The sequence below is a fragment of the Mixophyes fleayi genome, chromosome 8, assembly GCF_038048845.1.
Source record: "Mixophyes fleayi isolate aMixFle1 chromosome 8, aMixFle1.hap1, whole genome shotgun sequence".
NCBI classification, from domain to species: Eukaryota; Metazoa; Chordata; class Amphibia; order Anura; family Limnodynastidae; genus Mixophyes; species Mixophyes fleayi.
Genome location: NC_134409.1, coordinates 116,433,700 through 116,450,712, shown reverse-complemented (window position 1 = coordinate 116,450,712; position 17,013 = coordinate 116,433,700). Strand labels below are relative to the sequence as shown.

Below are 17,013 nucleotides of genomic sequence, written 5' to 3'. Positions count from 1 at the left end.
GCACTTTACCAGGAAGTATCTAACTTCTGATACGTGTTGTTTCTTTTTGTTTTCATTACAAAGAATTCAAACCTTCTGACGGCAGTTTTGGTATTTTTTTCATTTGCATTGGTTTGTTTTATTTTGCTATGCATGTTGTTTACTGGTATTTTAGATTAGTCATCGCTTGCTCTTGCCTTGTTCTTTCCCTCTTTGCTTGCTCTTTTTGAAGACACCCGTGGGGCGTAATGAGAAGCAGGGGGTATCAATTCTTTGTGGTTATGTGAGTACATAATAGGTGAAGCATATTGTCTTGCTGTGTGATTGATGTACTGTTTTACATATTTGTTGAATCATGTTTGTTCTGTTGCATGAAACGTCGCTTTCGTGTTATGCCTGTTTTACCATATTCCATGTATAATGTTTGTAGCGGATGCGGAAAGAATTGGCAGTCACTCAAAGCTGCATTACCACCTATAGTGGTGAAAATGTTTATACGCCACTTAAAAATGGCTGCAAAACAGGGGTGTGAGCGAGTTGACCAATGGAAAGCCTTAGCTTCCGTCACTGCGGCTTCTCATTGGTCCTCCTGCTCACCCCTGGTATGTGGTGAGTTTAACCAATGAGCCCTGGGGAAAAGGGGCTGTCTGGGCTTTGGGGGAAGGGGGCGGAGCAATAATGCTCCACTCTCTCTAAGGTGGTTGTGCAGATTCAAATTTGGATTATTATAAATGTATTTAAAGGGGAACTATAGTGTTGACATTGTTAACTTGATAAAATTCTGATTGATATTTATAAACAAAATAGCTCTAAAGCTGCAGTGTTTAAGAAGGAAGAATTTTCTGTGACCCAGGACATCTATTCTGAGCAGATCAAATAATGTCTCTGATTAATGTCAGGAGCGCACATAGGTCCTAATTTAGAGTTAGGAAACCATGTTGCGCTGCAGGGGGCAGCAGAAATTTCAAATGTACGGACAGATTTAGAGTTTGGGGGTAGAATTGACCTCGTTGAACTCTAAATCACAGTGTGAAAATAAAGCTGCCCAGTACTTGTGTACTGTAATTTTTTAACAATAATCAATTTAACAATGTCTACAACAATACATGCCCCTGTAAGCAATCATTATAGGAGTGCAGGAAGAACATGAATTCAAATTCAACATAAAATTAACCCTAGTACTTCCTGCCTTCATTCTAGTTTATTACAGTTAATCTCATTTCCCTCACGCGTTTGATGTCTAATCCCTTTTTCGCCTGTGTCCAACGCTAAAACCTTTTTTGCTCTCTTAAAGGCCCACGAAGCTGAAGAGGAGGCCCGCTTGAATCCAGAACTCACTGACAGACTTAAGCAAATGGACAAAGAAGTTTCTTACTACAGGGAGGAGTGCAGTAAAGCACAGGCCGAGGTGGACCGGCTCCTGCAGATCCTGAAAGAGGTGGAAAATGAGAAAAATGATAAAGACAAGCAAATCGCAGAGCTGGAAAGGTATTTGTTCCTTCTGCTGAATTTTCATTTATATTCTGAAGTCACGCTGACGTTACTGACACTCAATCTCCACTACACTGCACGCAGAACAATAGCAGGAAATATAATGTGTACTATGCACTGTTATAGAGAAATACAGTATGGTGAAAACAAACTGTTTCTATAGCAACACACCACTTAGCGCCCCTTTATCAATATGTGCTGACAAGGCTGATTTTTTTGTTTATCACTTTTGGCCGTAATTTATCAATAAAACATGATCGGAGCAGCTAAGCCATACTCAACGGCCTCAGCGATCCTACTCTTCAGCAGTAAGGATTGACTTACCGCTTTGCCAGGCTGGTGCCAGGGGATGTGCGTTCACGTGACCCGGCTGGTTTATGCACGTGAAGTGAGAATTAAAGCCCAGACCTGCGCTTACAGTTCCACTGTTAAAAGAAATAATAATTGAAAAAATATTGATTCAAATATTAATTTTTAAAAAAATAAATATTGATCATTGAGAAAATGTTTTATTCAAAGAAAAGTGTGAAAGTCACATTTTCAATATTAAATGTAATTAAATGCAAACATTATTACAAATAGAAATTAAATGAAATGCAAACATCTGTTGTTCTCCTCTTTGCAAATCAAATTGGAATCTTCTTTACTGCAAATAGAGATGTCAGTTAAGTAGTGTGTATAAATGGCCACGTATTCACATATTATAGTCATCACGCTGATAAATTAAGTACTATCAGCTGGAGGAGTCAATGCCAAATCAGCCAATCAGAAGTAGCTAGATAGTGCTGGTGATAGTCATTGTCATCATTAGTGCCTATCCAGCACCTAAAAGGTGCAAATTGCAGAGGTGTCCTTGTCTAATTAATTAAGTGATCATGCCCTTCTTGGTCTACACCTACCTGTCCTGTTCCACCTCTGCAGGATTAAGCCTACGCATGCTTGATGCGCATGCACAGTACACAAATGCAGAACTTGAAACAGACATAGGGCTAGATTTACTAAGCTGCGGGTTTGAAAAAGTGGGGATGTTGCCTATAGCAACCAATCAGATTCTAGCTGTCATTTTGTAGAAGGTACTAAATAAATGAAAGCTAGAATCTGATTGGTTGCTATAGGCAACATCCCCACTTTTTCAAACCCGCAGCTTAGTAAATCTAGCCCATAGTCTTATATCAGACAGGATCTTTGGTCTCTATATTTGTGTGGCCTCATTGAATAAAACTGTTCATAGCTCATTTGTTTTTTGCACAATGTACAGTTGCAATATATATATGTGTATCCAAATAATAAATTCCTGTTTCATTTTTTTTTATTTGTTGGGATTTTTCAGCTACGGGTGAGTAATTTGTCTGATATTTTTCTTGCATTAAGTGATTGCATGGGAAATGGCCCTACAGATATTGAATGTAAGATGCATGGTAACATTTCTGTTTGCATCTGACAGCAGCAATAACAATTACTTTGTGCATTATCTGGATCTATTTCTGGAATACCACTTCCCAAATTATTAGGACATCCTTCTCACACAGTTTTACAAGCTCCTAAACCCCCTAAATTTAATTTTGCCCCCTCTCAAACCCACTTACACTCTCGCTCCCACCCAGGGTTTCCTAATATTTTCCTATGGCACAAGTTACTCCCACTCAACAACTGTTTCTTGTGATTTTGTAAGTCATAACGGTCACTGGATACATGCCTTTGTTTCCTATGTCGCTTCTATAAGAGGCCAGGGGGTAAATGTATCAAGTGGAGATGTTGCCTATAGCAACCAATCAGATTCTAGCTATCATTTTGTAGAATGTACTAAATAAATGATAGCTAGAATCTGATTGGTCTTTCAAACCCGCCAGAAAACTCTCAGCTTGATACATTTACCCCCAGGTGGGAAAAGAGGAGGTGGGCGGGGCAATCACGTCATCATGATCCTGCCACTCAATGCTTGCTGACATGGGTGGGGCTTTGTGACGTAATTCACATGTCCCCACCCACTTTGCATCAGATAAGCCCTCTCATTCTGGAGTTTGGGAGGTCTCCCCCTAATGCGGGGGTCTCCCGGACCTTCCCGGGAGAATAAGCAACTGTGGAATTATACGTACATGTACACATCTACACACCCTGCATATTTTATTAATTATTCCACTTTTCATGTTATTCTATTTCTCTATCATTTCGATCAGCTTATTTTAGAAATATTTTGGTCCCTCTAAAGAAATTTATACGTCTCCTACTGTAAATACAAATCTTTCTACAGTATACCCATGCCTCTTGACCTTAGAGCACAAAGGAATTGAATCTTAGTGCCGTGCTTTGCTGATTTTTACGGTGATTGCAATAATAACATTTTTCGAAGCTTGTGAGACTCAGAATGCTTTTCATTTTTTTCCTGGAATGCATATAGATTATTATTCTTTTATTTGCCTTACCCAGAATTTTAATAATTGGTTTTCAGCACCTTTGCTCGTTTAACATCACAATGTTTTCAAACACTTTTTAAAATGTGCAGTGCATCGTCCCGTTACTAATTCCACTTGACATACTTATACTGATATATTTTGCAAGGCATTCTAAGAAGCCCGCAGTATTGGCAAACCTTTATTTTAACGCATTACATCTGAAATTATTACAGACATTACATATTCTCAGTTCTTACATTTCTTATTACTGATCAGTTATTGCTACAGTGTCATTCTTTTCTGTCATATATACTACAACTCATATGAAATTAAAAATAAAACGTAATGCTTCACTTTATAGTGTTCCATGTGATGATACTTTTGGACATTTAAAGCAGGCAAAGATGTCCTATTTTTTTTGTTTCAGACTTTGTTTCTCCAGTAGACTGCACGTAGATTTAATGCATTAATTAAATTACTGTGTAAAAATCAATCTGCTATATAATGCTATAGAAATTCATCCCAGTGTAAGAGTGTATTCGAGGAACTTCTATCAGTCATCTCCTAATCACAGAACATTGTTACATCTCTCTCTGATTCATTAGTGCACATATAACAGGTAATCAATGACTAGAGTTCACATCTTAAGTTAGAACTTAGTGCCAATTCCTCTACTTATGTCCTCTGAGCACACATACACCTAAGTGTGCAATGTAATCTTTAATCATACCCCTTTGCACTTCCGTACAGTCGAACTTTTTGGAGTAGGTTTATCAAAACCTTCTAATAAGGAAGAGTGGAGGTGTTGCCCACAGCAACCAATCAGATTCTCTCTATCATTTATCTAGAAGGTTTGCTAGATCTACCCCTTAGAGTTTTGTTTATCCCCAACTACAGGTAGTTGGCAAAGAAATAGAATAAAAGTAAGGGAACATGGGAGCTGACTTTAAGGGGCAGATTCAGCTTTCCACCGGACATCTCCTCCATGTCCGGCTGCGCACCTTGCCGGCTAATACGGTACTAAAATCTCGGCTCATTTTCCCTCGCCTGTCTATGAGACGTGAGGGAAAATGAGCGGAGATTTTAGTAAAATCTCCTTAGCGATGTGTCTCCGTGGACTGTTCCAGAGACGTATAGCGGCAAACTGAATTCCTAAGTGTCATGTGGATTTTCCTAATACATTGGTTTACTTGCATGGGATTATGTGTTTGCTTTATCTGGTGCACCAAGAACGGGCCAATGGCACACGCTGAAGGAATACAGTGGTTAATTTGACCTTCCAGGTGGTATAGATACATGGCCTTTGGATGACAGGTGCTGTCTTCATGTCCTATCTTTTGCTCATTATAGGTCACTTCAGTTTTTTTTGTGCATAATGAAATCTTGTACTTGTGATTGTGGTGCTTAGACCAGTGCACTATTGCAAGAAGATTGTTATACATATCCAGAGCAATATATATCTTTCTGCTTGTAGCAAAAAAACAAAAGTTGTTGTTGGCTTGGGGCTCATTAGATATTAGCACTACACTGTCCTGTCCTAAATGGCCCTTTAGATACAATTTAGCATGTTAACATGCAAATGTTCTCCTGTACCTTTAATAAATGTCCGTGTATATCTCTCTGATGTTTCTTGAATTGCACTTCAAAGTCTCTTCTGATCCTTGTGTGTATGACAGCAACAGTTGTTTTCAGTGCATAACATAAAGTTGTGAAATTAAGGGTTTATGGACTATAAGTTAATGTCGCTTTGCATTTGCAAATATGCTAATGTTTAAAATGTTAAAAAGTGAGCAAATAAAGAGTAACAGCAAAATCTGGATGTGAAGTTTTGAAGAGTACAGTCTGTCACTGTGAAATGCATTGTACTCCATAAGCTTAACATTCGCTTTGCATGTATAAGTTGCCATTGTATGCTGACTATGGAAGCACCTCATTCATTTCTATACCGATATCCCATAGCCTGTACCTTTATGTAGTCTATTTATAGTAACTGTCTCCTTCTTATGTGCTTTATTATGATTTTATTCAGCGTTATTTAATAACGTATGACTCTTGACCAAAAAGAGAAAATAGATTTATAAATACCTGGAAATGGTGATACAATGTTAAAGCATCATTTTATTATTTAGATAACTATGTTCATAGATTGATCAAGAAATAGAAAGGTATTTAATGCACACATAATACATTAATAGCTAATGTTAGTTTATAATATACAGGTTTGACATCACTTTCTTCTAGTACTTCTTACCGATTCTTTTTATTGTAAACCAAGTTGTTGTTTTTTAAATTACACGGTTGACATATATAATCCGTTTTTATTCCTTATGTTGTTCTTCATTATTAGCAACTATTTTGTGATTAATTATGTACTAGTTCTGAGCATTGCCATAGTATTTACTGGGAAACATTTGTGTCTCTCTCCGATCCTAATTCTTGAGGCCGCTGACTTCAGATGGAAGAATTTGTAGCTCAGCAACTTAGTTTAGTGTCATAACTGAAGCTTGTAAGGAAACCAAGAGGAGTCTGGGAAATATACAGTGCACTCAAAACCACGTTTCCGTTCCATCCTTTATATCTTGTTTATTTCTTCGGGACTTCATGGGGATTTGTAACAGGTGTTGGGCAGTGCTCCCTCATATACCTTTTCGGTAAGGTCCTCTCTCTGGAATTCCCACTGTTACCAGTCAACGGGTGTTCACTGGCAGCGCCATCAGCTGCTGGATAAGGAGAGTGCCATCAGTAACAACTGGACAGGACATTCAAGCCTACACTCAGTATGTAAATAGTGTCTGTGGTTTACGAATGGACAGGTTTGATAATCTAACTATTTAAGGTCCACACTGCCCAACGTAGAATAGGATGGTTCTGGCATCACTCTTTACCCACTGTCAGGACGTAGCGTGGTAATAGTGAGGGGCTGGGGTTGGAGCCCCTGGGGAGGGATACATTGTTGGTCCCTAACTTGCAGAAGTTGTATAAAGGTATACAACCCCTTTATAATTGTTTGTTAGCTCATTTCCAAGCCGTGGATCAGGTGATGCCTGTAGATATAAGGTCTGTGGTGCTTCTGAGAGGACAATATTGCATAGAACACAACTAAACCCTTGTGTTTTTATATATACAGTAGATACATTGATACAGTTTAGTTCATCTAATGCCAGTAGTGTCTGATTGCAGAAATTTGCCCTGAGGTGAGCAGTATGTATCCTTTGTATGGGAAGCGACATTCAGATGTGCCTCTCACGTGTGTTACAATACACTAACCAATTTCCTTATTTATTTAGGGAGAAATAAACATGTATATTCTTACCTTCTATTTAAATGTGTTAGTTATTTTCCCCATGTGCTTGTCAGGAAGCTATTTGATGATTTAATGTATCATCTTAAATCTTTTTATTATATATAAAGCAGTGGTGCTCAGCCTCTTTTAGAGCTAGGATCCTAAATATCAGTGTGTCATTGTTGTGGGATTCTAAGTTTCAGTGTGTCATTGTTATGGGAGCTTTGGTGTCAGTGTGCCATTGTTATGGGAACCTGAGTGTCAGTGTGCCATTGTTATGGGAACCTGAGTGTCAGTGTGCCATTGTTATGGGAACCTGAGTGTCAGTGTGCCATTGTTATGGGAACCTGAGTGTCAGTGTGCCATTGTTATGGGAACCTGAGTGTCAGTGTGCCATTGTTATGGGAGTCCAATGTAATTGTGCCTCTGTTATGGGAGTGTATTATTTTTTGGAGACCTCAGAAGCTTTGCTTCCCAGTAGGATGAAATGCATATCTAACAATCAGGAGATGCGAAAAAAGATTTTGAGGGCCATAATTGTCTGCCCCCCCTTCTTCATCTATTAATGCTTTGGTCGGATTGCTCAGAAGGCTGTTAAAACGGAGATTGAATAGTTTACAGGGATTTTTTTTTAAATTTTCCTTATTGTTCAGATTGGTAAAAGAACTCGTATATTACATCCATAACCGTTTTGTCTCTTTTGTATCTTAAAGGTTATTACTGCTGTTTAGCCCTACAGTGCACACCTGTACATAGAACCCGCCAATATACAAACTCATCCATCTCTGTACAATCAAAGAGTAACGTGAGCTGTTTTCCATGTGTATATACTGTAAATATTTAGCACTATCTTTTCTTCATTACGGGAATTGGCTTTGCGGCGCCATTGTTCTTGACGCATTTGTCTGAGAGAAGAATGTCTCTAAGATGTGTAAGTTTGCTATATATAGATATCTGCTGAGCATGATGGAGCATGTGGTGGGTAGTTTAACTCAACCAGGGAATAATAAATAGTATCTAACGTGTTGTGTGCAATCTGCCGTTACATTAGCTTTGAACTGCAGCTATTAAACAGGATACAAGTCCGCGCTATGCAATCTTCCCATTTGTTATTGTCTTGTTGTATTTAAAGTCACATTAACGTTGTGTTTATGTGCAGAATGCATTCTTGGTCTGATTAAACACCTCTCCTGACAGCAATCTGGAAGAGAGATGGATAAGGTTATTTACTGTGTCTTTACACGGAAACTTGCAGAGATTGCAGACGTCCGGGGGGTTGTTGTGTAAAACTTCCATTATAAACTCACACAATCTGTCATATTGATCTTTTTTGCGTTGTACAAATATTCACATCATAAGGACACCTTTGATGTATTGTAGGCTGTAAAGCTGAGTTAAGAATCATATGATGAATGTCTGGTGTTCCGGCACATATTCAGCATATAAAAACTAATTCTAATTAAGCTAAATAAAAGAAATTATTTTAATTTGTTGTGTACCTTACCTTGAACTAAATTTCACATTCACACAGCTTCACAGAGACTAAACTTTCATGATTTATGGATGACTAGAGCGAATTCCTGGTGCTGATTTTACAAAGATTGTTTATAAGGCTATTGTCTTAACTTTCATCCCGATTGCTAGTATTGAAGAACACGATTTGTCATACATGATAATAATAATAATAATAATAATAATAATGCTAATATTGTCCCATGTATGGATCTTGCAAAAGTATTAAAGGAGACTAAGTCAATAGTTTTATTTATAGGGTTAGAGGCCAATCAAATTGTCAATGTTTGTATTTGCATTTGCTGGAAGTTGGGGGTAAATGGACAGCGAGAGGTGCAGCGTCTTGTAGTATTATAATAATTAATATTTACTTATATAGCGCCAGCATTCTCTGCAACGCGATTGGGTATTAACAAACAGATGACGAGGTACGATAGAAGGAAAATAGAGTTTGATACACAAGGTTAAGCGCTGCATGTTAGTCCAGCCAGATTGCAATTGTAAAAATGCTTAGTTAGACTATATTATTATTATTATTATCTTTTCTTTATAAGGCACCACAAGATTTCCTCAGCGCCGTACACAGTAGACCATACAGGGAAAAAACATGAAAAAACAGTCAGTATTTAACTTATGTGCAAAACGTAATTTGCACCCCTTGCCAGGGCCGGATTTACCACTAGGCAACCTAGGCACTTGCTTAGGGCCCAGCGGACCCAGGGGGCCCAGCGGGTGGTGGGGGAGCCAGCAATGAAAAAAAATATTGAAAAAGTCACAGAAGTGACGAGACGAGCCTGGTCAGGACATTATTCGGAAACCAGACGTAGCGTGTGTTCCACCGTGGAACACATATACTACTTCCTATTTCCTGTTGGAGAGCAGAATTTTCGCTTTGCAGCACACGGATCAGCCACCCTTCATCTGAGACATCCAACATGAGGATCTGACATTTGGGCTCAGCAACACCGCAAGTACTCATCTTCCTATTCTGGATATAAACATTTAGATGCAACCAATTTTTCAGTGATTCAGGACAGTTCTTTTTTTTCTATTTCTTATTTCTTTCTTTTTTCTTTCCAATTTCCATATTTTTTGTGCCAACCCATCTTGTGCACCTTTGTGTTTATTGTTTATTCTGACAGTGATTATTCATTTGTATCTTGGCATCTACAATTGATTTTGTTTTTATTTATATCTTGGCATTCACATTTGTTTTCCTGTAATGGGATTTTATAATAAGTAAAGCCTAGTAGGTTTGTCATATACATATTGTACTCAATTATTTCACTGTCTATTAGCGCTGGAAGGGGCACATATGATATTGTGAAGGGGCAAAAGTAACAATGAAGGGGCACAGTGTGATGATGGAGGGACAAAAGTGACAACTGCTAGGTTGTTACTAGTAACGTTGGTTGTTGCTACTAGGTATGCCCCCAACGATGCAAGCTATGCCCCAAATGATATGACCACACCTGCGTGGAGGCACATAGCTTTCCTTCTACTCAGCTATAGGAGTATATGTTATGCTAAAAAAAACATAGTGCTATGGTTTGTTTCAGGGAGGGGGGGGGGGGTGGCCCAACCAATATCTTGCCTAAGGCCCCATGAGTTCTAAATCCGGCTCTGCCCCTTGCATTGTAACATGGTTTTGTCCAGGAGACTGAAATAAGAAGTTTCTGAAGTTAAGATCCATAATGAATCAGGCCCCAGAATAGGACAATGTCCTGAAGACCTAGGGAATGCAGCATTTCATTGAGAAGTGAATGGGCAACAGTGACAAATTCAACAAAAAGGTCCAGCAAAAATAGGAGAGAATAGTACTGTCAGGAATCACATAGCAACTTTTGGGGATTCAACTCGCAGTCCGATTTGGAACTACTGACAGTGGAGACGCAGGTCTAACAAAGGATAGGTGTTCACCAGGGACCCCAACAAGGACGTATTGGCCTGGCTGCTATCCCCTCTCAAGACTTGACTCTCAGAGAAGGTATTGGACGTGACTGGCATGCGGTAGGGAACAAGTGAGAATAATGTGGAATACACGGTGAAGTGAATAGTCAGTACACTCTGGTATGGATGGAATTACCAGGACACACTGGTGTGGTTGGTGTAACCAGAGCTCACTGGTGTGGATGGAATAACCAGAGCACACTGGTGTGGATAGAATAACCAGAGCACACTGGTATGGATGGAATATCCAGAACACATTGGCATGGGTGGAATAACCAGGAAACACTGGCGTGAATAGAATAACCAGTGTGCACTGGCATAGGTGGAATACCCAGGACACACTGGCATTGGTGAAATAACCAGCACACACTGGCATGGATAGTATAACCAGGGCACACTGGCGTGGATAGAATAACCAGGACATGTTGGTATAGATGGAGTAACCAGGATACATTTGCGTGGATAGAATAACCAGAATACGCTGGCATGGATAGAATAACCAGGACACACTGGTATGGGTGGAATAATCAGGACACACTGGCTTGGACAGAATAACCAGGAGATGCTGGCGTTGGTTGAATAACCAGGACACACTGGCATGGGTGGAATAACCAGAGGACACTGACGTAGATAGAATAACTAGGACACACTGGTATAGATGGAATAACCAGGACACATTGTGTGGATGGAATAACCAGGGCACACTGACGTGGATGGAATAACCAGGACACATTTGTGTGGATGGAATAACCAAGGCACACTGACGTGGATGGAATAACCAGGACACACTGGTATGGGTGGAATAACCAGGACACACTGGTATGGGTGGAATAACTAGGACACATTTGTATGGGTGGAATGACCAGGACACACTGGCGTGGATGGAATAGCCAGGACACACTGGTATGGGTGGAATGACTAGGACTCACTGGTATGTGTGGAATGACAAGGACACACTGGTATGGGTGGAATGACCAGGACACACTGGCGTGGATGGAGTAACCAAAACACACTGGCGTGGGTGGAATAACCAAGACACACTGATAAGCACAGCGATGCAATATGCAGGGAACACAGGAGGAATCCAGGAATAAGCTGTCAAATGCTAGACTTAATCTACTCTCACACTCTGACTATCAGAGGAACAATATATACTGGAGGCAATAGGCAGATGTGGAGGCAAATCATGTGGGGCCAGATTTAATAAATAGTACAGACATACGCTCTATTGCGCATGCCAAAAGAATTCAAAATTGCGCCATCTAACAAGACAGAGGTGGCTTCAGAGATGAAGGGAATACCGGGCAATGCCTGAAACTGGGTAAGTAGTGTGACGGACCCCAGAGAGGGAGAAGAGGGGTCCTGTGCATAACAAGTATCTTTAGATTTAGCAGTGATCAAATCATTGACCATATTGGCCAGTGCATTCTCTGTGGAGTGTTGGAAACATGAGCCTGACTAAAGAAAGTCCAATAAATTGGGCAACACGGTGACATAGTGGTTAGCACTTCTGCCTCACAGCACTGGGGTCATGAGTTCAATTCCTGACCATGGCCTTATCTGTGAGGAGTTTGTATGTTCTCCCTGTGTTTGCATGGGTTTCCTCCGGGTGCTCCGGTTTCCTCCTACACTCCAAAAAAACATACTAGTAGGTTAATTGGCTGCTATCAAATTGACCCTAGTCTGTCCGGTCCATCTGTCTGTCCCTCCTGAGTGTGTGTGTGTTAGGGAATTTAGACTGTAAGCTCCAATGGGGCAGGGACTGATGTGAATGAGTTCTCTGTACAGTGCTGCAACATCAGTGGCGCTATATAAATAAATGGTGATGATGAATAAATTGTGTGAGGAAGGGAAGAGTGTGAGGTTGAGCGTTAGCAAGCCTCTCATGAGGTTTCCAGGGCATGGGAGATGGAACAGTAATCTGTTTAGGTCAGAATTAATATTTTTTGTTTCAGAGTAGAATAAGCACATGCTTGAATACTGATGGAAAGTTACCAGTAGAGAGATTATAGATATAAGTTAAGGCTAGAGGACAGCAATTGATTTTTTGGAGAACAAGAATTAAGGGGACAGGTATTGGAGTTGAAGGAAAAGAAGAGAGTAGATAATTCATCTTAATTTGTAGATCAAATGAAGAGAAGGTGCCAGAAGATACATGAAAGTGATGTAACAAGTTGTAAGGAATTACCTTGACATTTACACCCGACCACTAGAGGTCTCTGTATTTGCAAACTTGCCCTTAGATTTGCCCTTATCCAAGCTGGTCAGTTTGGAATCAAAGAGAAACAATCTTGGATCCTGTTTCCTGTTTGGGCCTATAAATGGCACTTCCTGGTTCAGACATATGCTTGAGTATTCTGCTTGCTCAGCTCCTGCTACTCTACCTTGCAACCGTGACTACCTGCTTGTGTAGCGACCCGGCAAACGTCTGACTACCCGCTTGTGTAGCGACCCGGCAAACGTCTGACTACCCACTTGCGTACCGACCCGGCTAACATCTGACTACTCTCTGGATATCTACTCGGCTATTGGGCTTCAGGTAATACCACCAGTATCGTTACACAAGTTGCTGAACAGGATAACATTTCATGCCGGATTTGTCAATTTTGTTCTTGAAATAGGAATCCAGATCTTTGGCAGCAAGTGTGCTTGGTGGGGTTGGTGTGGGAGGAGTGAGAATAAATTTAAATGTATTAGAGAGCAGAGATGAGAGATTGAAACTATATTTGTTTGGCAGTGTCCAGAGCATTTCAATAGTAGTGGAAGATAGCAGTATATTTGAGGAAGTTATGAGAAATGCCAATGGTTTTCTTTTTTGGGGGCGATTTTTCCAAGGCAGTACATTTTATTAACATGCCATAGTTGAGATCTTGGTTGATGCTGAGAGGAAAGAGTAACTAGAGCCACTCAATCAAATGCAATTGCTAGAGTTTCATTAAGATGTGGTACTGTCAGATCAGGACTGTACAATGTAGGAATTGAGGAAAGAAGTTGTTGCAAATAGGTGGAAAGTTGTTTACAATGAATAGAACTAAAATTTTTGCAGTTCTGCAAAAGGCTTGTTGATTTCAAGTGCAAAGAAATTAAATTTGTGGAGGAGAGCATGCAGGTGATAGGGTGATGGTCTGAGAGAGGGAAAGGGGTGTTAACGAAATCAGAAACCGAATAAAGTCTGAAGAAAACAAGATCAAGGCAGTGGCCATCAAAATGAGTAGAAGAGTCAGTCAACTGGGAAAGGTAGAGAGAGGAGAATGTAAATAAATAGCGTAAATAACAAGGGTTGTATTTTAAAAGATGGGAGTGTGAGAGATGGAATAGTAGGTACAACAGGGAATGTCTACTATGGAGAAAGGAGAAGTCAATCCTCACCACCTTGTCTGCTACTAGGCCTGGAGGTATGGTTGAAGTGGAGACCAGCCTGTGAAAAAGCTGCTTATGGAACAGAGTCTCATTGTGTGAGCCATGTTTCTCAGCAATGTCAGAAGGTTGAGGGTTTTTTAGAGAAAGAGTCCATGATTCAATAGAGTACAAGTGATGGGAGACAGGTGATATGTTTGAGGTTTGCTGGATTTCTATATTGTTCTGAACCAGAATGACATGTGGCTGACGTGTGCTATAATGCATCTGCAGACTTTACTTCTCTGGCAGTTAAATCGAGATGTAACCCCTGAACGTTGGCGAAGCTTCAGATGTAGACCATAAAAACTGAAGTGAGCCAGTAAATGATAAGTTTAATACCTCTTCCTCAAGAACATTCTCCACAGCTCTGGTCAAACTAGCTCTAAAACTGAGAGAATAAAATGAGTTCTAAAGTGTTGAAAGAAACATTAAGTAAATACGTGAAATATTTGTTCAAACTGATTGATAGTTGTAAATAAAATCATATTTGTTATAAGAATCTGCGTTATTCAGTATAAAAAGTCACAAGTACTCCAATTTTTAAGTATTCCAGTATCCACAAGTCAGGGCTTCATATGTGGTACGGATATTGCCCTAGAGGGACTAGTGCTTGTGTTTGATGACTTATGGAACAGATTTAGGTTACCTAATAGAATGCTTTTTAGATTATTTCAGATTAGGCATGCCATGGCGGCATAGTCTCCAGTGACTCCCATAGAATGAACTTCGGACCCTCTTGAGAGTATGTTGATTCAGAACAGACTGAATTAATCTCTCTCTTGCTCTTCAGTTGGATAAGTGTTATGCAAAATAAAAGCCTTATATACCTGGGCTGAGGGGAGAGAAATGGGAGGATGGTCTTGATCGGTTGCCGGGATCTGCAAGTCATCAAGTGATAGGCTTATTCAGATACCTTTCCTGTTGATCAACCCTGGCAAGTATTATTAGTGACTTCAATATTTATTTGAGTAGGGTACATTTTTCCATGTTGTGTGATAAAGTGCAAATAGTCCAGTGTCCAATGTAGAAACATTTACAGTTTGTGGAGAATGATTATTGTAATATTTTTAGGGTACAGCGTTCCTTGCTATGTGCATCTGTGTATTTGCACTCCACAAAACCAACTGTAAGCTGGAGGAGATTGAGTCTCTTGTGATACTTGTAATGGGACCTTTTTTGTGCCTTCATGTTGCACTTCTGCAGAGAAATGCATTTCTAAACGTTCTCCGAGCAATGTAATAAAAAGCTTCATACAGAGAATTGACACCTGTGATAAAGAAAGTTTCATGTCCCCACACCAAATGGATAGCACTGCTGCTGTACCTTAGCTAGCAGCCTCCTGGTAAGATTTATGGACTCTGGTCCCCATAGTTAGTCTTGTGCTCCAGCCTCTGCATCAGTCTTTAAGTTGTGTTAGGGTGGCTGCTTTCCTATATCTCCCACTCTTATTGATTATTGTTAAATTATTAATCTGATTCTTATAAGATGGGTGGGAAGGGTTGTTGGGGTAGGATGTGTTGGGTTTGGTTTCCCCTTGCACAAGGAAAGGGAAAATGTATTGCGCCAAGCTTTGCAGTACATGCAGCTGCTATTGGGCCTGGCATTTGAGGAGAGGGGGGTGCTGATTCTAGTCCATCCATACTGGAGGCCGCCGTTCTGCTCTTAAGCTCAAGCACCTGGGCCAGCACATGCATAGCTGAAGTTCCACTGTAATAATTATCACTTGGGACTGAAAGCCCAAACTGGCTCCATCATCATCATCATCATCATTTATTTATATAGCGCCACTAATTCCGAAGCGCTGTACAGAGAACTCATTCACATCAGTCCCAGCCCCATTGGAGCTTATAGTCTAAATTCCCTAATATAGACATACACTCACACAGACAGAGAGGGAGACAGACAGACAGAGACTAGGGTACATTTTTGATAACAGCCAATTAACCCACTAGTATGTTTTTTGGAGGAAACCGGAGCACTCGGATGAAACCCACGCAAACACAGGGAGAACATACAAACTCCACACAGATAAGGCCATCGTTGGGAATCGAACTCATGACCCCAGTGCTGTGAGACAAAAGTCCACGAATTAGATATACATCAACAAGCTCCTCCCATCAACAAGCTCCTCCCAATACTTTGCTACGGGGCCCTGTGATTGCAGGCTACTCCCATGGTTATCAGTCATCACTGTCTGTAAGAGACTCTGCAGCATATCCTTCTGTGAATGTAGCACAAACATCCCACAATGAGGCTGATTACTGTACAAGGCTCATTTAAAGGAATACCTAACCTATTACATACATTGACTCCAAGTCCGTAAAGCATCATCTTGACATTTTATTTCTGTAACATTGTTTATTTAGTGCATATGACACCTTAGATAAAAACATGCATATAATTATACATTCTGGAGTTGTGCCCTGTTCTGGAAACAAATAAGCTCATTTGCAACCTCCTTGGGTTGTGCATCTCGGGCGTGACGACATCACGCCCGCCCGACATCCATTGCGGAGCGCGACGGAGGAGGAGACCATGGAGGGAGCCGGATCGCCAGCTGACTGCAAGGTAAGTATTTTCTTCTTTTTTTTCAGGTTTTTTTTTTTTTTCGTGCCTCCGACGGGCCCCCCTGGGCTGCAGGGCCCATATATATAATATTTTTTATATTTTTTTTGTATACATAGGGGCCCCGGTACACTGCTGTGCCCGGGGGCCCAAGATGTTCTTAAGAGGGCCCTGAGTGTACCGCTCCATCCGTCTTTTTAAATAGGAAATTATATCACTACAGTGAAGAAAAAACACCTAGAAACATTTTTTTTATAAAAGAGGAGTAAGAGACAATGGCAATCCTGTTATCAAATGTTGAATAACAGACATGTCAACTGCATCAAAACCGTCACAGAAAAAAGTCTGTGTGAGCGAGACCCGAGACTTTCTCTGTACAGACTTTGAGTTGTGTCTGCTACTACTCTCTGTGATACAAGCTCATACAGATCCACTTATAAT

At 40.3% G+C, this 17,013-nt stretch overlaps 1 protein-coding gene across 3 annotated transcripts in view; it reads left to right on the top strand.

The window, feature by feature from the left end:
- The window catches only part of ERC2 (ELKS/RAB6-interacting/CAST family member 2), an 804,554-nt gene that overhangs the window by 278,062 nt on the left and 509,479 nt on the right, over positions 1–17,013 (top strand). The window contains exons 14-15 of one of the 3 annotated variants that reach the window (XM_075183252.1): positions 212–262; positions 1,274–1,467. In XM_075183252.1, the coding sequence (XP_075039353.1) occupies positions 212–262; positions 1,274–1,467 (245 nt within the window). Of the gene's footprint in view, positions 1–211; positions 263–1,273; positions 1,474–17,013 lie in introns of all 3 variants that reach the window. The other 2 variants (XM_075183254.1, XM_075183253.1) reach the window with 2 other exon arrangements.